Source organism: Lepidochelys olivacea (assembly GCF_965140295.1).
Source record: "Lepidochelys olivacea isolate rLepOli2 genome assembly, chromosome: 1".
Classification (NCBI taxonomy): Eukaryota; Metazoa; Chordata; order Testudines; family Cheloniidae; genus Lepidochelys; species Lepidochelys olivacea.
The window spans coordinates 114,105,299-114,126,866 of record NC_140411.1 but is presented as its reverse complement, the minus strand read 5'-3'; the positions used below and the strand labels follow the sequence as shown (position 1 = coordinate 114,126,866).

Sequence of the window (21,568 nt, the reverse complement as noted above, 5' to 3'; positions counted from 1 at the left end):
GCGGAGCCTGCTGGCCCTGCCACCCATGCCCCCATCACCAGCGGGGATCCTGGGCCACACACCACTGCCTACCTGCCCTCCAGCACCAGCGGTGGTCCAGGCTGCACACCAACACCTGTCCCCCACCCCACTAGCATCCGGGCCGCCCTCCTCCAGCACCCGCGGCTCCCCCGGGTACCCCTCCCCCCACAAATTTTAGTCTGGAGTGAAAAGTAACGGACAGGTCACGGGCCATGAATTTTTGTTTACTGCCCGTGACCTGCCCATGACTTTTACTAAAAATACCCATGACTAAAAAGTAGCCTTAATGTTAATTTATGTTCTGGAAGTGAATGGACAACCTCCATCCATGCCCAACACTACTTGGCTCTTAAATAATGCAAATTATTATTTAAAATGCTTCATAGACTGGTCATTCCAATAAAAGTCAGAAGAAAATCAGTACAATAATTGATGAATTTAAATATTCATAAACTGAACTGACAGAAAAGAATACTCTACACTCACTAGCTGTGTAATACTCCGTCTTCTAAATACGCTGTTCAACTTCAAATATACCTACATTTAAAAAATCCAGATGATTTTTCTTCCAATTTACATTGTTTTGTAGATCCCACTGAAACTTAAAAACACAACTCTGTAGAGAACATATTGTACTGTAACTTACTATCTGTATAATTATATGAAAGTTCAAAAAATGCCCATCACTATTATATATTTTATTGATATAATGTGTAACACATTATAAAGCCATGAACACATGAGGGCAGAGTAAATGTTGATTTCTCAAATGATTTGCTTGACAAGAAGAAAATACAATCAATTAATTACGTGGAAAAATGTATAATTAAATATCTGGAGTACATATGTAATTTGTACCACACATTTTTCTTAATCACATACCTAACTTGAAAAGCCTACTCTCAGACTCCACAGTTCAAGACAAGGTTATTTTCCATAATCAAATTCTTACCACGCAAAGAAACACTAACCTATCTTCTTTGTTTATCTGGTCACCAAATCCCACTGTATTTACAATGGTCAGTTTCAACCGAACATTGCTTTCCTGGAGTTCGTACGTCTGAGCTCGGAGTCTTACATTTGGTTGAAAATGTGTTGATACGCGGTCATCAAAAGTGGTGTTAAACAAAGTATCTATCAAGGTTGATTTTCCAATTCCAGTCTCCCCTGAAAAAATTAAAAGAAAAAGTAAGAAGTTTGCATTTGCATATATTTGTACAAAGCATAATAGGTGTTATTATAGCTATTGCCCTCTTAAAAGAGTTTAAATAGAAATTACCTGTACATTGGCTTCTCCAAATATATGAGCAAATTCCTCTTTTTGACCCTTAGAAGCACCAGTAAATGTGTTTTGTACAAAAAAATCAATTGCCAGTGCCTCATTACCTTGAATGTTCCCTCAAACCTTCAATTCCTTGACAAGTAGAACATATGCACACACACCTATCAGTACTCAAAGGGAAAACAACAACAAAACACACCTTTGAGCAGTAAGGGAATTCCTTTTGTGCCTCTCACTAGAATCTTAAGATCCAAGAATAGGATTAGTGTTTTACAAATGAGAAATAAAGATTATTTAGCGTGCTTACATAGGCCTGCCGTGGTGGCCTAGGCACTAACATTCCAAAAATCAGTGGGGGACAGGGAAAGAGAGAAAACCTTAACACCAAGAACACTTTACTATTTCATTAAGTCAGTAGTAAAACCACAGCTATCCATCTTCACTATATTACACAAGTTTTAAGATTAGCTATTCCATGCGTATAGGGAGGTCTGTTCTTCAACCACACCAGCTAATAGACAGAGAGGAAGTGAAGGACAATTATGGATTGGTGTAGATTATTTATACCCTTGCTTAGTTCAGTGTTGGGTTTCAGGAAGATGCATGGTTGTGTGTCTGCCTGTATATCCAAAGAACTCCAATATATTCAGCCAGAAAATTAATAAGTATAAAAATGCTTCAAGACCTCCTACCTATAGACCTGCAAGTGGCTGGGGTTCAGTTATCTGAAATACTTTACCTTTGGGGAAGAGTTGGATGTAGACCACAAGTTTTAAAGAATCCTGGAAGTTGCTCATGAAACAAGACTTAAGGCATCCTCAAGCCTGATCATGAAAGTACTGTACAACAAAGATAATCAAAAGGATGGTTGTGAATAAAAAGAGGTTTCAGAGTAACAGCCGTGTTACTCTGTATTCGCAAAAAGAAAAGGAGTACTTGTGGCACCTTAGAGACTAACCAATTTATCTGAGCTCACAAAAGATTATGCTCAAATAAATTGGTTAGTCTCTAAGGTGCCACAAGTACTCCTTTTCTTTTTAATAAAAAGAGGCACATTATGGTTCATAGTTAAAAAGGCAAAAACACCCTAGGATCACATTGGATCAATATTGCAGTCATTTCCTTATAGGAGGTAACAGTAACCTTGTCATCCACTTTTTTTAAATTAATATTTGTGCCAAGAGATAGTTTATGGTCAAATACTTAATATTCACTGCTGTCAATAATAAAAAAAAGTATATTACTTACCAATACAAAGAATGTTGAAGCAGAAGCCCTGGTTGATGGATTTGTTAACCAACTGATCTGGTAAGCTATCAAAACCAACATGGCCAGACAGAGATAAGGGTCGACAATTATCATTTTGCTGTGGAAAAATGATTATTTAAGAAAATGTGTTGCCAAACAATTAACAGTGATAAACAGGGAGATCTACGAGTAAACTACAACTCTTCTTTAGGTATGGTAAGTGACAGAAGAAAACATTAACAGTTTGCAAAGTCTGTCAGTGGAACAATAAGTATCAACTCATTTAGTGAAATGATGGCATAAATAGTTAAGTTTTACTGTAGCCAGCTAATTTGCCATCAAAGCCACTGAAGTGAATGGGACTACTCACATGATTAAAGTTAAGCACATGCTTAAGTGACTTGTGAGATCAGAGCCTATAAACAAAAGAAAGCACACTAGTCTAATGAAAACGGAAACTTGTGGATGAAGGATATCCCACTGATTTACCTCTAAAAATAAAGAAAAAATTCAGAGAAGAACATGAGAGACAGCAGGAGTTCAAAACAGAGACTGAAAACTTGAGGAAAGGTACACACAGATAAAAACATATTCTAAATGTGTGAGCGGTGAGAACTTTTTAATGTGTAAAATTATCCATACATCACAACTATAATGGATATTATTACATATGTAGTTAGAATACCAGAAGTGGATAGTTCTTTTTAAATTATTTAATAATGAATTGGTACTTAGATACCTTGGTGATGGGTATATGAGAAATGCCTAACATAAACAGTTTAAAATAAAAGGAAATATTCTTTTTCCACATATTAACTGTAGAACCTGAAATGCAATTTAAGAAACAACCAGTCAGCATAAACAGATGGACAAAACCATGATTAGCCACAGGTCCATGTTATTCTGTGTTCCTATGTTTCCAATCATCAAACCACTATCAATTCCCTAAGCCTTCCAATACAGCCAGCATCCTAAGACTTAACCTTAACCTGGGTTTACATTCTAGCCTTTGCCTACTTCACTAAGTTTGGGGGATTTTTATTTAAATTTAGAAGCTCAGGGAAAAAAGTGTCATCCTTTACACTGAATATGTTTGGACATATTTCAGTCAGGCCTTTTGATGTTAGTTTAGTACTTATGAAACTGCGCTGAATCTTTCTAGCACACATCTCTTATAATAATTTAAATATTTATTCATTCTCTTCTTGATTTTCATGTGTGAGGCTAAAGGCTACTCTCATTCCCATATTAGACTGATAGTGCTGGAAAAATGTACATAGACAAAAACAATTTAAGGAGAAAACACTACATTTTAGGACTACTGAACATGGTGCTTCTAAAATTAACATGGTGTTAACTGAAGTTAACAAGTTAACAAGTTCAAATATAGTCACAATCTGAAAAAGAGAAAATGACAAAATACCTCAGGAAAGGCACTCCAATGTGTGGGAGCCAATATAAAAAAAGAGACAGAGATGGGTGTTGAAACAAACAAATGGGACATGGAGTCCCTAATGGAGCAAAGGGGACAACAGGCAACATAAAAGACAAGAACAGCACTTCTGTCTAACAAAACTGAAGATACAACCTGGTATATGAACAAAAATCAAGCTATATTATTTCTTTATAACACCAACAATTAAGATTTGAGACACACAGAGGATGTTAGAGTCTCAGCACAATTGTAGAGGGATACTATGTCTTTCATATCCTGGTCATTGGCCTAAATCCCGACCATGTTAGTTGTATCCTAAATTACCATGCAACTGTTTGCTATGTTGCGTAAGTCACTAACAGTCTCAGTGGACAAATGTCTACAAAAACACAACAACAAATGGCATCAATCCATCTATGTCAGGATTTGAATCCATCAACAGAGTCGCATAGAGAAAGCTACCGATGGACTTTCTGTACTTGCTCAATGGAAAAATAGAGGACCCAGTCTCTATAGCTGTTAATCTGGTACCTTTTACTTTAAAAAATAAAAAAAATTAAAAGTATTCCAGATGATGAATTCAGCTTCCAAGTTCATTAACAATGAAGATGACAGAATAGAACAAATTTTCACTGCAAAGCGGATAATGGCACTGAAGTATAGTAAACATGTGCAACAACAGGACGCCTTTTAATGATTAATTTCCTAAATATAACCATACTTCACTACACAACAAAAACTTTGACTATAGCAGTGTTATGTAGTTCATATCAAAAGTCCAACTTGGCTTATTTCCTTGGGTCCTTGAACTTCTGCCACATCAGATACTTGTAGATGAGTGTTTTGGTCAGGAAACTGAGTGGCTCAACTTCTGCCAGAGATATTTATATCATTTTCAAAATTTCTTCAGATACATGAATTCTTGGAACAGCAGCAAATTTGAGAATGTAACTATATGGGTACAACATATTTACTATATTTCTTATCTTCACTCAGTACATAAATTATGAATGGAAATTAGATTTTCATATTATTATTCTTAGAGTATAAAACCACAAGGTACAAAATCTCATTTCAGACGTGAGATATGAGAATGACTAACTTGTAAAACAGATTTCAGAACCAGTACATGGACAAATTTAACTAATAAAATATTTGCACAGATGTGTACAGTTATCTGAAGCCTCAAGCATTTATGGATTTATTTTCACAACTTCCTTGTGCAATAGAGAAGTCTTCATGTTACAGATGAGTCACAGATGGCATTAATTGATTTGTATACACTCCAAGAGAAAAAGTGAAAGAGCCAGGAAATGAACCTGGATCTCCCAAGTTCCAGCCTAGCCCCTTATCCACAAGATCATCCTATCTTCTTCTTTCTAGCAGAACACTCTTTAAATAGCATCAGCTGCTGAAGGTGCAAAATCAGCAATGGATCAAGAATGCATCAGAAAATTCTGCTATGTTACCAGTTTCAGATGTGAATAAACAGACTTCACATTACTTTTTTTTTTTTTTTTTTTAATTCTTTAGAATTGAAAAACAGTTGAAGAGATTTTGTTCTCCTGTGCTGGTATTTAGAAGGATCTTTTGAGCGGGTCCAACTGCAATACCAAACGTGTATTCTTCCTCCCACTTTCTTGTCCACACACAGGCCCGCCTGCTGACTCTTTGGTTTCAGTTTCACTGCAGCTATTAATGGTAAACACTCTCTTTGGACTTGTCTAAACACAAAATTTGTACTGCTTTAACTATACCACCATAGTTAATATAGTATACACCCTCCCCAGTGCGGACACAGTTATACTGATATAAAGATGCCTTACGCCAAAATAATGGAGTTTATTCCCATACCGGAAGGGGAAGAAGATATACTAGTATATGTACCTTTATAGAAGTATAACCTGAAACCACACCAAGGGGGTTGTATTGGTACAACTACTTCATTTAAAAAATAAAATAAAAAAAAGCACACCCCTAGCCCAAATAATCATACTGGTACAAAAAAATATGTGTAGACCAAGCCTCTCTCTGTCTAAAGTAGGAATGTAACTAATGTCTTCAAACATAACCTAACATTTTAAAACGTTTGTTAGTTGGCCTTTTTGGTGTAGCTTAGGCCATGACCAAAAAAATACTGCTATTCTTCCTCATCTGTGGGAAAGGGTCTGGCAAAGGCATGCAAAAGGAGATCAAGATCCCTCTATGCCTCCTTGAACAATAGGAAGCAGACTGGCTCCTAGATGCTCTCGATGGAGGTCACCAGTATGCTCCAAAGAGAAGATGGTGCATTATATTGGTAAGGTTGGTTCTGATAGGGTTGACCTGGCCATTGCCATGCCAGAGGTGGATACACTTGGGCTCTTGAGTGTCTCTGGTTTGTAGAGAAACTCTCACCTTGGTGATCTGAGAGATGAAAGGCTCCCTGCTGGATGAAGAACAGAAGGTGTGTCCTAGTCATGGAGATGAAGAATAAACATCATTGAGAGGCAGCACTGAGGACTGAGGAGACCTCAGTACTGAAAGTTCAGAAACACACACCGGTACCAAGTATAGAAAAACTGGTGCCAATGGTGATGCCTGGGACATAGTTTATCTTCTCCAACATAGAATCAGCCACTACCAACAAAGATTCCATCGATGGTGCCAATCTCGGTGCCAGCGTCAATGCCAGTGTCAATGTCAGTGTTTGGAAACATACCTAATTACTGAGCATGGCTTGTGCTTCTCTGGTGCTGAGCCAGAGACTGAGCCCACATCACTTGTCTGTTTGAGGAGTGGGCTTAGTGCACTTGTTTCCTGAAGAGCAAAGATTTGGGCCTCTATTTATGGGAAGAAAGGGACTGGTGCCAGGAGCCATGCGCATCCCAGTGTTTCGATTTTGACTTGCTTCAGCAAGGAAACGGTAACAGTCTTCTGTGTAAGGGTGGTAATTGGTATCGGGGCACTCCTTGATGCTGGATCCCTACTTGACAACACAGAGGATTTTTTACAGGTACCAACCTTGGATGTTGCATGCTGTCTGGCAGGGGTACTAGCTGACAGAGACTTATCAGATGTCTGATCAGTTTTGTATATTGATCCTCACTCCTTGCGGTCTCATACATAGGCACCGAATTTCTAATCTGCTGGGGGGAGGGGTGCCCCCGGCTCCGCTCAGGCCCCGCCCCCACTCCACCCCTTCCCCACTCCCTCTCCGCTCCCACCCAGTTTTGCCCCCTCCCCTGAGCGCCCTGCGCCCTTGCTCCTCCCCCACAGCGCCTCCTGACACCGCAAAAGAGCTGATCTGCAGCAGGCGCTGGGAGGGAAGGGGAGGTGCTGATTGATGGGGTCTACCGGCAGGCAGGAGGCACTGGGGAGAGGGGGAGATTCTGGTAGGGGGGCTGCCGTTGGATGTTCCAGCTCCACGCAATTGGCGCCTAGGGTCTCAAGTTCTTCTCATACATTTCTTGAGGAGATATAGCTTCAGCTGAATGTCTCTGGACTGCCTCATTCTTACTGAGCAGTCTTGCACACCGCTTCCCCAAGACAAAACAGAGAGTAGCTGTGGCTCTCAGTGAATGGAATTAATCCATTCAGGATTGACATGGGTTGAAATCCAAAGGCTTTGAATCTACCATTTTGGCATGTGCAGAGGGACAGAAAGCAGAGAGACAAATAAAATTTAAGGGGATGTACCAGGGGGAAAAATACTTTAAAGGGAGTTAACCCTAACTACCTAATTTGCAATTGAAGTTAAATTCCACTAAGGGTAGTGGGCGGACACTACTTGTTCTGTCTTGTTCCCATATGTAGTAAGAGGGAACAGAGGGATGGTTGTGATCACTCTGTACTTTCTTCCCTCAACAGGAGCACATGGAGGCAGCTGTAAGTCTAACGGACACTGCTATTCAACAGATTTTGATCTCATACAACACGTGGCACATGTGTACCTATAGTGGGACCCACACAGACACATACCCCAAGAAGAACTCTGTGGTATTTGATCAACCCTGTAATAAGTTTGGGGGTTTCTTCAGTCTTAACTCCATTATCACCTGGTTTTCCAATGGATGAAAATAGTTAGCAGTCAAGTAGGATGGGACATAACGCACCTACAAGCAGACTAACTTATAAAATTGTAAAATGGCAGTATTACTGACTTAACTGCTTTAGAAAATTGTTGGGCAAATGTCTTTTCTGAACAAAATTGCAATATGAGAGCTATGAAAACATCAGTTTTTGGTTACAACTCAACTATATCATACAAGTATTTATAGCAAGGGGCAGGGGTGCAGTTATTTAAATTGTATGTTATACTTAAAAGACTAATAAGTTAACTACAATGTATCTTTCAAATCCTAATAACTTCTAAACAACAAGCTTTCCCACTATACTGAACAACACTGAAGACAAGTTTCTATTCTAAAGAAGAACTGTAGCAATTCCTGCTGCAGGATTGCTCATCTTCAATTATTCTAGTTTCTTTTCTTTCAGGCATAGCTACAGTACTTTACACACTTGCATCATAAGCAGTCTTACAATTCTATTCATATTATGTATTGGTAATTTATACAATTCCTTTGTTGAATCACAATGAAATTCTCCTAGAAATTTTCTGTTTGTTTTTCTGTGAAGATTGAATGCCAACCCCATTCAATTAAAATTGTCTGGAGCACTTTACTACTATTTGTTAATTTGAGAAATTAGACTATTTGTCTCCACTTCCCTCTAACTATAATATCTACAATCCAATCTAAAATTGTGTTTCCAAACTACCCTCGAACTTGTCCCATCCATTTTTATATTGGTCCCCTCCCCTTCCTGCTATTCTCCTGTGTAATGTTTGTTTGCTTGTGCTGCCCTATCTAGAATTCTCTTGCCTCTCCAAATCTGTAAGTTTACTGATAAATTTTAAATCCCCATCACATTTCATTTTTGCTGATACTGCATTTTTTCAAATCTCCTCTCAGTGTAGTTAACCCACAAGAATACTATGTGGCATATTTATCTTTTAAATTTCAACTCTTCTTTTATGCTAGTCTTTTGCAGTTTTTCCCTTCTGCTCATATAAAAGAGTCATGAGTCCAGCCTGTGAAACTTTTGTTCTCTAGTTTACTCCCTCTATAATTCTTTCTATACAGAATGCTGTATGCAACGTGCAATATAAAACTGCAATCGGAGACCTCCTGGACTACGACCGGGGAGACTGGCTGGATCCCCTGACGCTCGCTCAGCGCATGGGGCTCTCCAGACCTTGTACTCCCCTGCGCGTACTTCAGGAGGTGAGGGCCGCTTTGCCGCCCACTGCTCGGGTTTACCTCGACCGGGTACTGCGAGAGGGCGCGCCCCGCCCACCCTCCACCCCAGGCCCTCCGGACCTTTTCATCGGGCCCCTGCCCCGTGGACCCGACCGATCCCCCCGCCCCTTCACTGTGAGCCGGCTCCGCGAGCTGCGGCTGGTCCGGTTCCAGATCGTGCCAAAGAAACATCTCTACATGCTCGTGCTCCACACCCTTCATGTCCTCACCCTCACGTCCTGCCCTGACACAAAATGGCGGGACCTCCTGCCACCTCTAGAGGGTGAGGAGCCCCGGTGGGACAGCCTATATTCCACCTTAGTCCCGAAGCCTGCCGGGGATATCAATTGGCGGCTCCTTCATGGAGTCGTGAGCACGGGTGTGTACTTGGTGCGTTTCACCCCAATCCCGGACACCTGCTCCTTTTGCGGCATGAGGGAAACCCTGGCACACGTCCACCTGGAATGCGCCAGGTTGCAGCCCCTATTCCGGCTCCTCACGAATATTTTGTTAAGGTTTTGTTTGCACTTTTCCCCTCACCTCCTTATTTATGCACTCCCTGACCGTGGCCCCACTAAGTCACGGGACCTCCTAGTCAACCTCCTCCTGGCCCTGGCTAAAGTGGCCATCTATAAAACCAGGGTGAGGAGGTTGGCTGATGGAATCTCCTGCGACTGTGAGGCCTATTTCCGATCCTCTGTCCATTCACGTCTCCGGGCAGAGTTCCTCTGGGCAGCGTCCACTGACTCCCTTGACGCCTTTGAGGAGCAGTGGGCGCTCTCCGGGGTCCTCTGCTCGATGTCCCCGTCCGGTTCCCTTAGTTTGACCCTTTGACCGCACTCCCGTCCCTGTTGTTCATTAGTTGTCCCCCGTATTTACTTGGTTTTCCAGGTCCTGTGGATACCCCCTTAGGCTGGGGGGGGATCCTTTAGTAACAAAGCCCGCCCACTTCCTGGATCCTAATAAGGCAATATAAAGCATAATTAAATATTCACAAAATGGAACGCAATGGGCTACTTCTTTTGGATGGACCGAAGCAGTGTTCAGCATTGAATCTAGGGACAAGTCTGGAAAGTGAAGGAAAAGAGACTTCGCACTTCTCCGATTGGGAGTAATCAGGGCACACTTCTACCAATACTTCTCTAATCTATGTCACTACAATGGCCCCCAGCTAAGGATCATCAGCATTCAGTACTTTGGTCACACACCTTTCAAAATGCCTCATCTGACAGAAAAGCACAAGAACAGCCAACTAAACTCTACCCAGGGATTCCCCTAAACAAGACAAATCCCCAGCTGGTTATTTAGGCCACTTTGATGTCCCTCATGTCCCTAACAAAGCAACACCGGAGATGGAACAGCGCAGAAGATGTGTCTTTATGTCATGAGCTAATCAAACTATTCATGGCACCTTAGAGACTAACAAATTTATTTGAGCATAAGCTTTCGTGAGCTACAGCTCACTTCATTGGATGCATGTATTTTCCACTGCATGCATCCGATGAAGTGAGCTGTAGCTCACAAAAGTTTATGCTCAAATAAATTTGTTAGTTTCTAAGGTCCCACAAGTACTCCTTTTCTTTTTGCGGATACAGACTAACACAGCTACTACTCTGAAACCTGTCAAATTATTCACTACATCAAAAATAAAAGTGAATTTGGGCCAAGTTTGGGATTTGTGTATCTGAAGAACAAGGAAGAAGTGGAAAGTTGACAGGATTTGCCAGGATGCAGAGCAAGGTTTTCCTTGAAGCATGTGAACACATAACCAAGACTATTAGATTTTTGTTGTTGTTGTAAATATGCAGCAACTCTCAGCCATTTTGAGCAAGACATAGCCTCAGAATAGGATCTTCTAGTAATAATTTTAGAATGCTGACAGAGCCTGCAAACTGTAGTCAACAGACATGCAGGTGTATGGGCCTCGTACACAGGTTCAGTACAGGATTACGGCATGATACTCATTTCTGTTCACAATTTTACCTATAAACTGAGAGTAAATTGACAAATTTGCTCATTATTAGAAATTATTTGGGGGATTTTTTTATTCAAATGTATGTCTGTGCATTGTTTGGGAGCTACAGTTCCCAACCATTATGGATAGCAAATACTCTAACTATAAATTTATGGTTTCAGAGTAGCAGCCATGTTAGTCTGTATTCACAAAAAGAAAAAGAGTACTTGTGGCACCTTACAGCTCACAAAAGCTTAGGCTCAAATAAATTAGTTAGTCTCTAAGGTGCCACAAGTACTCTTTTTCTTTTTATAAATTTATGCTGCATGATTGGTAATCTGAATAGCACTGGATTGGTTCCTATGTCTGGATGGCTCCCAAATTGACAGTTTTCAAGATGGCTACTTCTTGAATACTTCTGAAGTAATTACATATTTTAACAAGTATTCATAACCCTACCTTGCTGTTAGCATTTTTGCCTGGACAAATGTAAAAGCAGTCACAAGTGAAAGCTGTTGTAAGTACAGTTGAAGCAAACTCATGGTTTTTAAGTGAATCAATGTTCATAAGCTTTTTTCTCCCCCCCCCCCCCATCTCGACTTGCTAACAACAAATTTAAAGTTCCACCTCAGGCTAGAGCGAAAAGGAAGCATTCAGAAAGAATAAAAGTTAAGCTAATGCATCACGGTGTCACGCCGACCGACGCTTCCCTCCTTTGGTTTGCTCATAACGTGGAAGGACAGTTCTGAGGGCACAGCCCGGAGTCTTCCCAGACTTTTACAACCAAACACTGATTTGATTGGGGGAGTCGCCCGCTTTGCGGGCCTCCATCGCCCAGCGGCGCGCAAGGGGCTTTGAGATCCTGGGACGGAAACCGAGGGGCAAACCCCTGCCCCTGCCCTATCCCCTGCCCCCCGCCCCTGCCCCTCGCCGCGAGCTCGCCACACACGAGTCTCCCTCGGGGGCGTTTCACGAGCTCGTTGTGGGTGACTCGGCGGGGGCGGGGGGAGCAGGGCCCGGGGGGGCAAGGGGCTGTGGCGGACGGTGACTGGGGGGGGACGGACCTGGGGCCAGCATGACGCGCTCAGCCCGGGGGGGAAGGGGCCGGGCGCGGCTCGGGCCGGGGTCTCTGCGGCCTGGCCCAGCGGAGGAAGTTTTTCGGGTGCGGTCGGAGGGGAGACCAGGGGCGGGGGCAGAGAGAGAGAGAGAGAGGAGAAAGTTTCACGCGCCCCCGGGCGGGACTCACCAGCTGCCGAGCGACCTCGGAGGAAGCCATGACACCGGGCAGCCGCCGCGGGAGGGGGAGGGGCGCGGCGCGCGGGAAGCTCCGGGCGGTTGGAATGTAACCGGCCGCAGCTGGAGGGTCCGCGCGCGGGGCGGGGCCAAGCAAACGGGCGGGGAGGGGCGTGGCGCGGGGGGCGGCCCGAGGGGAGGGGCCGCGCTGCAGTCGCTTCGCACCCCCGGCCCGGGGCGATCCCCGCACGCGGCGGGCTGCAGTCTCGGAGGTGACGTGAGCTAGGAGCGGACGGTCCCTGACACCCCCCCCCCGCCCCGCCTGTATAATGGGCCGCGAGCCGCCGCACTGATTGAACCGCCGCCGGGAGATGCTGCCGGTGCCGCATTACGGAGGGGCGGGGAGCGCTCGGCCGCCGCGCCCTGAGCCGCCGCAGGACGCGGCGAGCCTGGGGCCGTGCTGAGCCTGGGGCGCGATGGCCGAGGAGCCGGCGCTGAGCCCGGAGTCAGTGCTGCGGTTCCTGGCGGCGCGGGGCGGGCGGGCGCGGAACGCGGAGCTGCTGGAGCATTTCCGGGGCTGGCTGAGCCCGCCGGAGCCGGAGCGCCGCGCCCGGGCCCGCCAGCGCTTCAAGGAGCTGGTCAACGCCGTGGCCACCGTGCACCTGGAGCCCGGCTCCGGCGCCAAGTACGTTCAGCTGCGGCGGCGCTACCGGCCCGCGGGGACCCCGGCTGCGGACCAGCAGGACTCGCCACCCGGTGACCAGCCCCTCGATCCCGGCGGCAGCGAGGCCGCCGCCCCCCTCGATCCCCCGGCAGCGCCCGAGCCGCTGCCCAGCATCGCGGACGCAGTCCCCGTCGATCCCCCCGCGGCGCCGGAGCCGCTGCCCAGCATCGCGGTGACCCCTGACGAGGAGGCGGACTCGGCACCGCGGAGCCGGGACTCCTCGCCTTGTCCCGGGGGGCAGCCGCCGGAGATCGCGCCTGCTGCCCCGGGAAAGCCGGGCCCCGAGGATGGGGCGCTCCGGGAAAAGGGCCCCCCCAGCTGCCCGCAGCAGCCGCCTCAGGCGGGGAGCAGGAGCGACTTGCCCCGGTTGGGCCAGGCGCCCCCGGGCGGCGGCAGGAAGAGGAGCTCGCGGCGCAACGTGCCCCGGGGGCTGCAGCCGGGGCACGGCGGGGAGGAGCCGGTTCCCCCTGCCCGGCTTGTCGAAGAGGAGGGGGCCGAGGCCGGTTCCGGCTCCCCTTGCTCGCCGGGCAGCTCCGGCGGGGGCGCCACCCCCAGGTCCAGCCGCAAGAACTTCCGCGAGTTGATGATGGGCAGCTCCCCCCAGCTGAAACGGAGCTTCTTCCCCGGGGCCCCCCGAGCCCGCGGGGGGGACTCAGACAGCGCCTCGCTGGCCTCCTCCTCCGCCGAGGAAGAGAGCGGCGCGGGGAGCTCGGTAGCGCTGGACCCCCTGGAGCACGCCTGGATGCTGTCGGCCGCGGACTGCAGGTGGGAGAGCCTGGAGGGGCTGCTGAGCTGCGAACCGGGGCTGCTCTCCAAGCGCGACTTCATCACCGGCTTCACTTGCCTGCACTGGGCCGCCAAGCACGGGCGCCAGGAGCTGCTCGCCATGCTCGTCAACTTCGCGCACAAGCAGCGGCTGCCCATCAACATCAACGCGCGCACCAGCGGCGGGTACACGGCGCTGCACCTGGCCGCCATGCACGGCCACCTGGAAGTGGTCAAGCTGCTCGTGGGGGCCTACGACGCAGACGTGGATGTGAGGGACTACAGCGGGCGCAAGGCCGCCAACTACCTGAGCCAGAGCACCACGGAGGAGATGCGGAGCCTGGTGGGGGCCCTGCAGGAGGAGGGCGAGGGCGTTGTGGGCAACGGGAGCGGGCGCTGGAGGCTCTCCAAGGTGCTCCCCTCCAACCTCATTGCCTACAAACTCTCCCACCACCACCAGGGGCAGGGCGAGGAGACTGAGTCAGGCGAGGGGGCAGCAGCCCTGGGCAAGGGCAAGGAGATGAGCAGGAAAGCCTCAAACAGCGGCAGGATGAAACCACGGCTCAACAAAATCCGATTCCGCACCCAGATCATCCACACCACCCCCTCTTTCAAAGGGGAGGAGGAGGAAGAGGAGGAGCAGGAGGAGAAGCCACTGAAAACGTCCTTCAAACTCAGACCTAAATCCAATGTCTTCGGATAAGCAGGGAGACAAGCAGTATCTAAATCAGGGGTGTGACATGCTCCTGAACCCATTGAACATGTAGTGCAGAAGAGAGGTGGTGTTTACAGCTTTGTGTGAGTGACCATCCCTCATCCAGACTCGCGCATTCTTCGGGAGATAATGAAACTCAGAAGTTAAAACAAAATATTTTGCTTTAAGTGTAAACATCCACAGGGCTCCTGGGATTTAGCAATTTCCAGAAAATAGCTGCTTCAAGCCAAGCAATGGGGGCTCCCCATACTTAAGAGCTATTTCCTTGCAAGTACAGCCAGGGGCAGTGGGTCTGTAAAGAAGTATTGGGTATGTAAAATCTGTGGGCCTCCTCTTTTTAGAAGCTAGGCATCAGGGTCTGGAAACATGTATTTATACTTGAGTTGTAGGGGAGACAAAAGAGAGAATTCAAAACTTTACATTTCGGTACTATATACAACTCTTCATGGACAGCTATCTATTTAAGTAGGATTTTGTCAATACATTCATGTATTTTTAAAGTCTCTCTTTTTCTAATGGCAATACCACATGATTAAATAGTTAAGTACAACACGTAACCGGTGGCAGGATTTCTGTAGACATTTGGGCTTCAGTCCTCAAAGACTTAAGACCAGTCTTAACTTTACCTGTTCAAATGACACAATTCAAATATGGAAGTCAATGGGATGGCTTACAAAAGGTATAGTTAAGCATGGTGTAAGTCTTTGCTGCTTAATTGAGGTACTACTGAACTCTATTAGAGTTGGAATGCTAATGCAGAATATAGTAGTGTGAATGAAAGGTCTTTAATTTTTTATACATTGAATAACTGCTAATTAAGTTCTGTATCAAAGCAATTTTACTTTTATAATCACTGTGAACTCTCAAATACTAAATCTAGTACCATATGAGTTATTGATCTTTGGTCTGTCTTGCCAACACTACACTAGAGTAATAGCAACACCTTTACAGTTGATTATCTTTATTCATGTAAAACTAAGTAATTATGCCATACATCTCATCCAGAAAAATCACTTTTCCTTACAAAGGAGTATAGATGCTGTTGCATGAGATCTTCATAAAACTAATAAGATATTGAAATGCAATAGTACTGTTCTATGCATTCAATAATTTGTGTGCTGTAGTATCTACTAGCTCCTTGAGTGTAGTATATGCTGAAATGCTTACAAACTGTGGTAGGCTGAAGGACCTAGGAACTCTTTTCTAGGGCCACCTGTGTCCCTGTTTGTTTGGTGTATTGAGTAAAAGCTGCTTCATGAGACTTTCTGATTATTTTTTTTTTAAAGTAGTGGGGGCAACATTCACACTCTGACTCTCTAGTAAAACTGATTTAACTAAAAATCAAATCTTTAGTTTGAAACTTCAAAATCCTTCCTGTCTTACAAAAAACAAACAAATGTACTGGAAATTCCCAAAGTAATTGTTTTGGAAATTCTCCACCTCAGACAGGTCTATTCTAAATTTGTTCTATACAGTCTACAGAACTTTATTGGTTTCTCTGCTGTTCAGGTCAGTAATTCCTGCAAATCTTGGAAGGCATAGGCTATTTTAACATAAGGTTCTTCAAAAAGAGCTGCATCATGGATGCAGCTGGCCATTGAATCATCCGAGCATAAATGTCAAAATGCTGCCAATGAAAAATGCCTCTAAGTTACACTTTCTTGTAATGTATGTGCATATTTGTAAAATCTTACCAAGAGTGTATGACTTTAGAAATGCATAAAATCTAAATCTGAGGCACTAATTAACTGCATGCTGCAAGGGCTAGAAATCTGTATATTAGGGGAGTTGCTCCTGAAAGATCTGTGCTTTCTCGTGTTGACAGCTTTCTGCATTTTATTTGCAATAGCATGAATGCCTACAATAAATAAAAAGAAAAGGGGTACTTGTGGCACCTTAGAGACTAACCAATTTATCTGAGCATAAGCTTTCGTGAGCTACAGTGAGCTGTAGCTCACGAAAGCTTATGCTCAAATAAATTGGTTAGTCTCTAAGGTGCCACAAGTACTCCTTTTCTTTTTGCGAATACAGACTAACACGGCTGCTACTCTGAAACCTACAATAGATGTGGGGGAGTGGACTTTGCCGCAGATCACTTCCCAGTATTTGCATGACTGTTGACCTTAGTAAGCTATGATAGTCACATAGGTAGGCAATTAATACTATGCCAAACTGTTATGAGAAAAACTGACCTTGATGAGCAGTTTAATCTATTTTATACATTATTTAGGTTCAGGTCATTGTTTTTGTTTAGAAACACTAAAAATCATGGGGAGGTGTTAATTTTATATTATAAAATTCCATGTGCCTTCACTTTTGGTTGTACACTACAAACATGGGTATATTCAGTCCTGAAAAGCACTTTCGTTCATATGTATATGGGGCAGAGCTAACAGTCTGCCCTCAGCCTTTTCCTGCCAGTATAAACTTGGTGCATCAAGAACTGGGTGTTTCAAAGGGGGAAGTGCACTTGAGAACTAGGTACTTGCCCTTCTACTTTCTGCAGTAGAGAAATATAATCTTTATACTAAATTTTCTGTAAAGCAAGCTGAAGGTTGTTACATTTACAAGATTCTAGCTTGAGGCTCCTTGAGCACTATATTCCCAAGTGAGCACACACTTCCTGCTACTACCTATTTCCAAATCTTGACTATATTAACCATTAGTGTAGCAGTTATGAAGCCTTGTGTAACTTTCATTTTGACTGAGTCAGGTGTTGAGCTTTTCAAGTCTAGATCTGATAAAGCATTGCACAAAATATAGAATCTTGAATTGGTATTCTGTTGGTGATGGGGAAATTCTTTAGACTGTTGAGATCTTGGACTACTGCAGCACTCTTCAAATTGTGAAGAACCACAATTTGTGGGAGAACCAGTAAAAATTACTGAAATTGACAATTGGTAAATGTGCATTGCAATGTAATTCACAGTTTAGTTTTAATTTGATACGTCACAACACACTAGTAAATGACTGTAATATGTCTACAAAAGTAATGAAGTCCTAGTGGTATGAGACCTTCCCGCAACACTAGAAAATCTGAGTTGTGGCACACGCTATTGGTACACTATGGTGAGTAAAAGTGCAAAATTAGCAAGGTTCTACTGTAGTTATTCCAAATGGCTAGCTAATCAAATTTCTGCTTGTGCTATCTACTTGTGCTAAAGACTTTTATTTCACCTCTTGGCTTTCACATTCCACTCCTTTTATTTGAGCTAAAACAAGTTTCTCTGTGGGGAAGGAGGTTACTCTTGATACCCTTGTTTCAGGATATTCTTAGTCTACTGGTACTCTTAAATGTATGTATTTGAATTAGCAAATATATTGCTGAGGAAGATGTGAATTGAACTAAAACAATTTGTATGGTACAAAAACTGTAGCACTTACTAGTCATTTTTTTTAATGGTACACTTGAAATATTGAATGTTTATCCTTTATTCAGTTTTTATGATAGTGTGATGCAGCAAGCCTGTAACTTAACCATTTGATCACTTGTTTTGCATCTTTGCCTGAAATATTAGAGGCCTGGATGCCTGTCAGTTTTTAATACAAGATTTTTTTTTATGGGTGTTTATCTGAATGGATATTTGAGTGAAGAATCTGCAGAAGTCAAACTTTAATTTTACTGAAATAAACAAATGCCAGTGAGTTGTGTTTTGCTTTAACTTATTCGTGTTTGTACACACAATTAGTATATACTGTGTATGTTTGCTATTTTCAGATTGGTCTGTAGAACCATTACTATTTTTTTTTGCTTTTAATCACCAAGATAACTGATGAGATATAACTCTTGAAGCACTAGCAAGTGGTGGGGAAATACAGTCTCTTCTTTGTAAGACAATAACAATTTTTGCTGGCTATTAAGTACTCTTGAATAGTTCACTTTGAAGTTCATCAAAGTGCCCTTGAAGTTATCCATGCTAGATAGGACTGGCCTTTTAAACAAAAGGCAGCCTCATTTAGGCCTAACCTCTTAACTGCTGCCATGAACCTGCTGTTTCTGTGCAATCAAAACTGACTTTGGAAGGACAAATATACCTAAATAATGATCCCGATCCTAGATTCTCATAGAACATAATACCAAAGTAATAGACCAAAGCTTGTTCATTAAGCCTGTCCAACACATACGTGAACGGAATGTACTTCCTATTAATGAATCAGACTGAGGTTTTCAGTTTGTGTAAACTCTTTTTTGTCACTCGGGATAATCTGTATATACACATATAGTCATGCTACTAGTAACTGCCATATCTTCCTCATTTGCTGATTTTAGGGCTCAAGTCCAGATGAAGGAGCAATGCTGATGACTGTAAATACCATCTCTGTTTCTAGTTCACTCTTCTTTGCGCTGTTTTTCCTTCTCCCCATAATGGTCTGTTGGAGGTTAGACAATTGGCTAGCCAGCAAGCCTGCCACTTTCTTCCTTTGCTTACACTCGAGGGGTGAAGACTGCTCTTGTAGTGTGATGGGTACAGCTGTTCTCCTTCCTGAAGGATAAACAAGAGATGTGATAGCTGATCTGATCTTGCTAGGAGGCCTTAACCTACCCTTTGTTACGGTTATTGGGTTGGAAGAGAAGTAGGTGAGGCCAGAGCACGAAAGTGTTAGTAGTTTTTGTAGGAAACTCTTGCTGGGTAGAGCTACTTTGCCCATCTCTAGTTCCCGCTACCTGCACAACTGTTGGTCCTGCCAATCCATCAGTTTTCCTGAACAGACACTTTAACAAGTCCAATAATGTGACTTTACATGATATTGCTAGCTATAAATCTGATGTTTGTGGGAGTTTAACCTAATCTTTGTGACAAATGACAAAGATTAGAAAACTAAATACATCCAGATGCTTTCCTTTTCTCTATCCTTGCCTTGTCATAAACAGCTGGTATTCCTTACCCTCAGATGTACGGGTGAATCTACCTCATTAGAATGCAAGAAAGTGTGAAACAGTGCTTGTATATGAACAGTGTGGTTTGTTTGGGAGTAGGGGAAATCAATGCAATTAAACTTAATTATGGGGATTTATTGCTGATAGCTCTATTTGGGGAAATATTCTTGACCTTGGGGCATATTTGCAGACAACTTAAGTTTTACTTTTGCCTTTGCTTCGAAATGTTGAGTAGGGTCATCTTTTAGGGTTGTCTCACCAGATTAATTGAAGGAGGGGAGGAAGGACAAGAGTAGGCCTCAGTTTGTGTTTTTGTCAAATGTGGTCCACTGTATAAATTAAGGGGTTAATATGGGAAATGTTATAGAGACTAAACTGACCAACTTCTGCTTAAAACTTATGTTAGATTTGATGATGCCCAAGGTAAAGACTAAAGCAGCCCATATTTACCAAGCCTTTTTGTCTTAAACATACCATCTGAAACTGTTTTCACTCCTGCAGAAAACTCTGATTTTAATATGGAGAGAGATCTAACTTGCTGAATACAGTTACAAAAAAATTAAATAGCATGTTTGCAAATATTGTGGAAGGTAAGATACTTGTAGACCACTTTTAAACTGGTTTATCCTTTCACTTAATTCCTACTTCAATATAAGTGAACTAATAACTACAAAGAAGATTCTTAGTAAGTCCAATTCAAATCTAATTTTATTATTCTTGCCAGCATCTTTCAGTGGAGTCAACCATACTGCAGAAGTCTGAACAACTCTTCTGCATTTGGTGTGGTCATAGTTGTTACATGATACTGTTACATTAAATGTATTACAATGAAGATCTGGGTTACAAACTGCTTTCTGAAAAGTCCGACTCAAACCAGTGCAACGTTCCTCTTTGCTACAGTCTTAAAACAAGTGTGTTACCATTTTTGTGCTTGTGAACATCAGCTAAGTAAGTGACATGTTTTATCTAGAACCACTTATGCTACAGAATTTTTAAAAGTTGCTGTTAAGCTACAGCTGACACTGTAGGGATGGTTTGTCTAGCACAGTTAGGGCTAAAGAAAACCCCTACCAATGACTTTAAAAAAAAAAATCATACAACGCCTAAGCTTTTGAAATGTAACCTGCCACATCTTGCTGCAACATCTTTTTCTTCCAACCTTTTTGGAGTAAATAGCTTTTTATCTTGTACATGCTTTTCCATGTGTCTAGTTCGGTAAAGAACTGGGAACATCTTAAAAGTTTGCAGTTGACTCTTTTGTGACTTAGTGGCTAGAGCACTGGAATGGACTCAAGACCTGGCTTTTATTCCTAGCTCTCCTGATGGCTGGCCCTGGGCAGGTCACTTCACCTCTGCTAGTTTCCCCATCTGTAAAATAGGATTAATGACCTCCCTTGAAAAGTGCTACGCAAGAGCCACCTATTACAACTTTTCCTTCAGTCTGGATTGTGATCTTCATAGTCTAGATACAAATTGTTTGATTTTTTAAGTTGGCATTTCCTTGACTGTTAAAGGTTTGTGGTACATCCCTGAAGCACCCTTAACTACCCTTCAGCACCATTTTTGTCTTAGAGCTGTGGCTTTCTCAGTTCTCAGAAAGCAAGGTCTATCTGTACTGAACAAATATAAAAAGTTAACACGTTTTAGGGGTAGAAATGCAAACAGATGTTTCAGATCATAAAATCTCAGGGTCAGTAATATTTAAAACAAACTTATTCTCCTTAGAAGTTTATGGGGAGAATGCAGAACACTGCACATCAGTGAACCAGTATCAGATTAATGTTTGGGCCTGGAAGACGCCTATCTCTAGGAACACAATTTGTTATCTCAAAATGACCTGCAACTGCAAGTTCAGCCTTCCTCTGACTCTTAAGGGTGAGAGGGACATGGCACTGGTCTCGGTTTCTCTTGAACTTTTTGTAAGTTTTTATTTTAGCACCAAACCAGCCCTTTCACCTGGGGTGAATATCTCTGTGATGACATAATCTCTCTTCTCACTCTGTAAGCAAGGATGAACTAAGGTCATTAACACT

The 21,568-nt window shown here is 43.5% G+C and overlaps 2 protein-coding genes across 4 annotated transcripts in view; one reads left to right on the top strand and one right to left on the bottom strand.

Annotated features, from left to right (window-relative positions):
- The window catches only part of SEPTIN10 (septin 10), a 69,355-nt gene extending 56,750 nt beyond the window's left edge, over positions 1-12,605 (bottom strand). For 2 of the 3 annotated variants that reach the window (XM_084619424.1, XM_084619423.1), the window contains exons 1-3: positions 12,466-12,604; positions 2,552-2,669; positions 993-1,188 (exon numbers count right to left, since the gene is read on the bottom strand). In XM_084619424.1, the coding sequence (XP_084475550.1) occupies positions 993-1,188; positions 2,552-2,669; positions 12,466-12,495 (344 nt within the window). In that variant the 5' untranslated portion in view covers positions 12,496-12,604. Of the gene's footprint in view, positions 1-992; positions 1,189-2,551; positions 2,670-12,465 lie in introns of all 3 variants that reach the window. The other variant, XM_084619422.1, reaches the window with a different exon arrangement.
- A 69-nt stretch (positions 12,606-12,674) lies between these two features.
- SOWAHC (sosondowah ankyrin repeat domain family member C) lies at positions 12,675-15,917 on the top strand. Its single transcript, XM_084619409.1, has one exon. The coding sequence runs from the start codon at positions 12,929-12,931 to the stop codon at positions 14,642-14,644; it is 1,716 nt and encodes a 571-aa protein (XP_084475535.1). The 5' UTR covers positions 12,675-12,928; the 3' UTR covers positions 14,645-15,917.
- The last annotated feature ends 5,651 nt before the right edge of the window (positions 15,918-21,568 follow it).

Excerpts from the sequence above, each read along its gene's own strand:
- SOWAHC (XM_084619409.1), top strand. The coding sequence starts at position 12,929 with ATGGCCGAGGAGCCGGCGCTGAGCCCGGAGTCAGTGCTGCGGTTCCTG.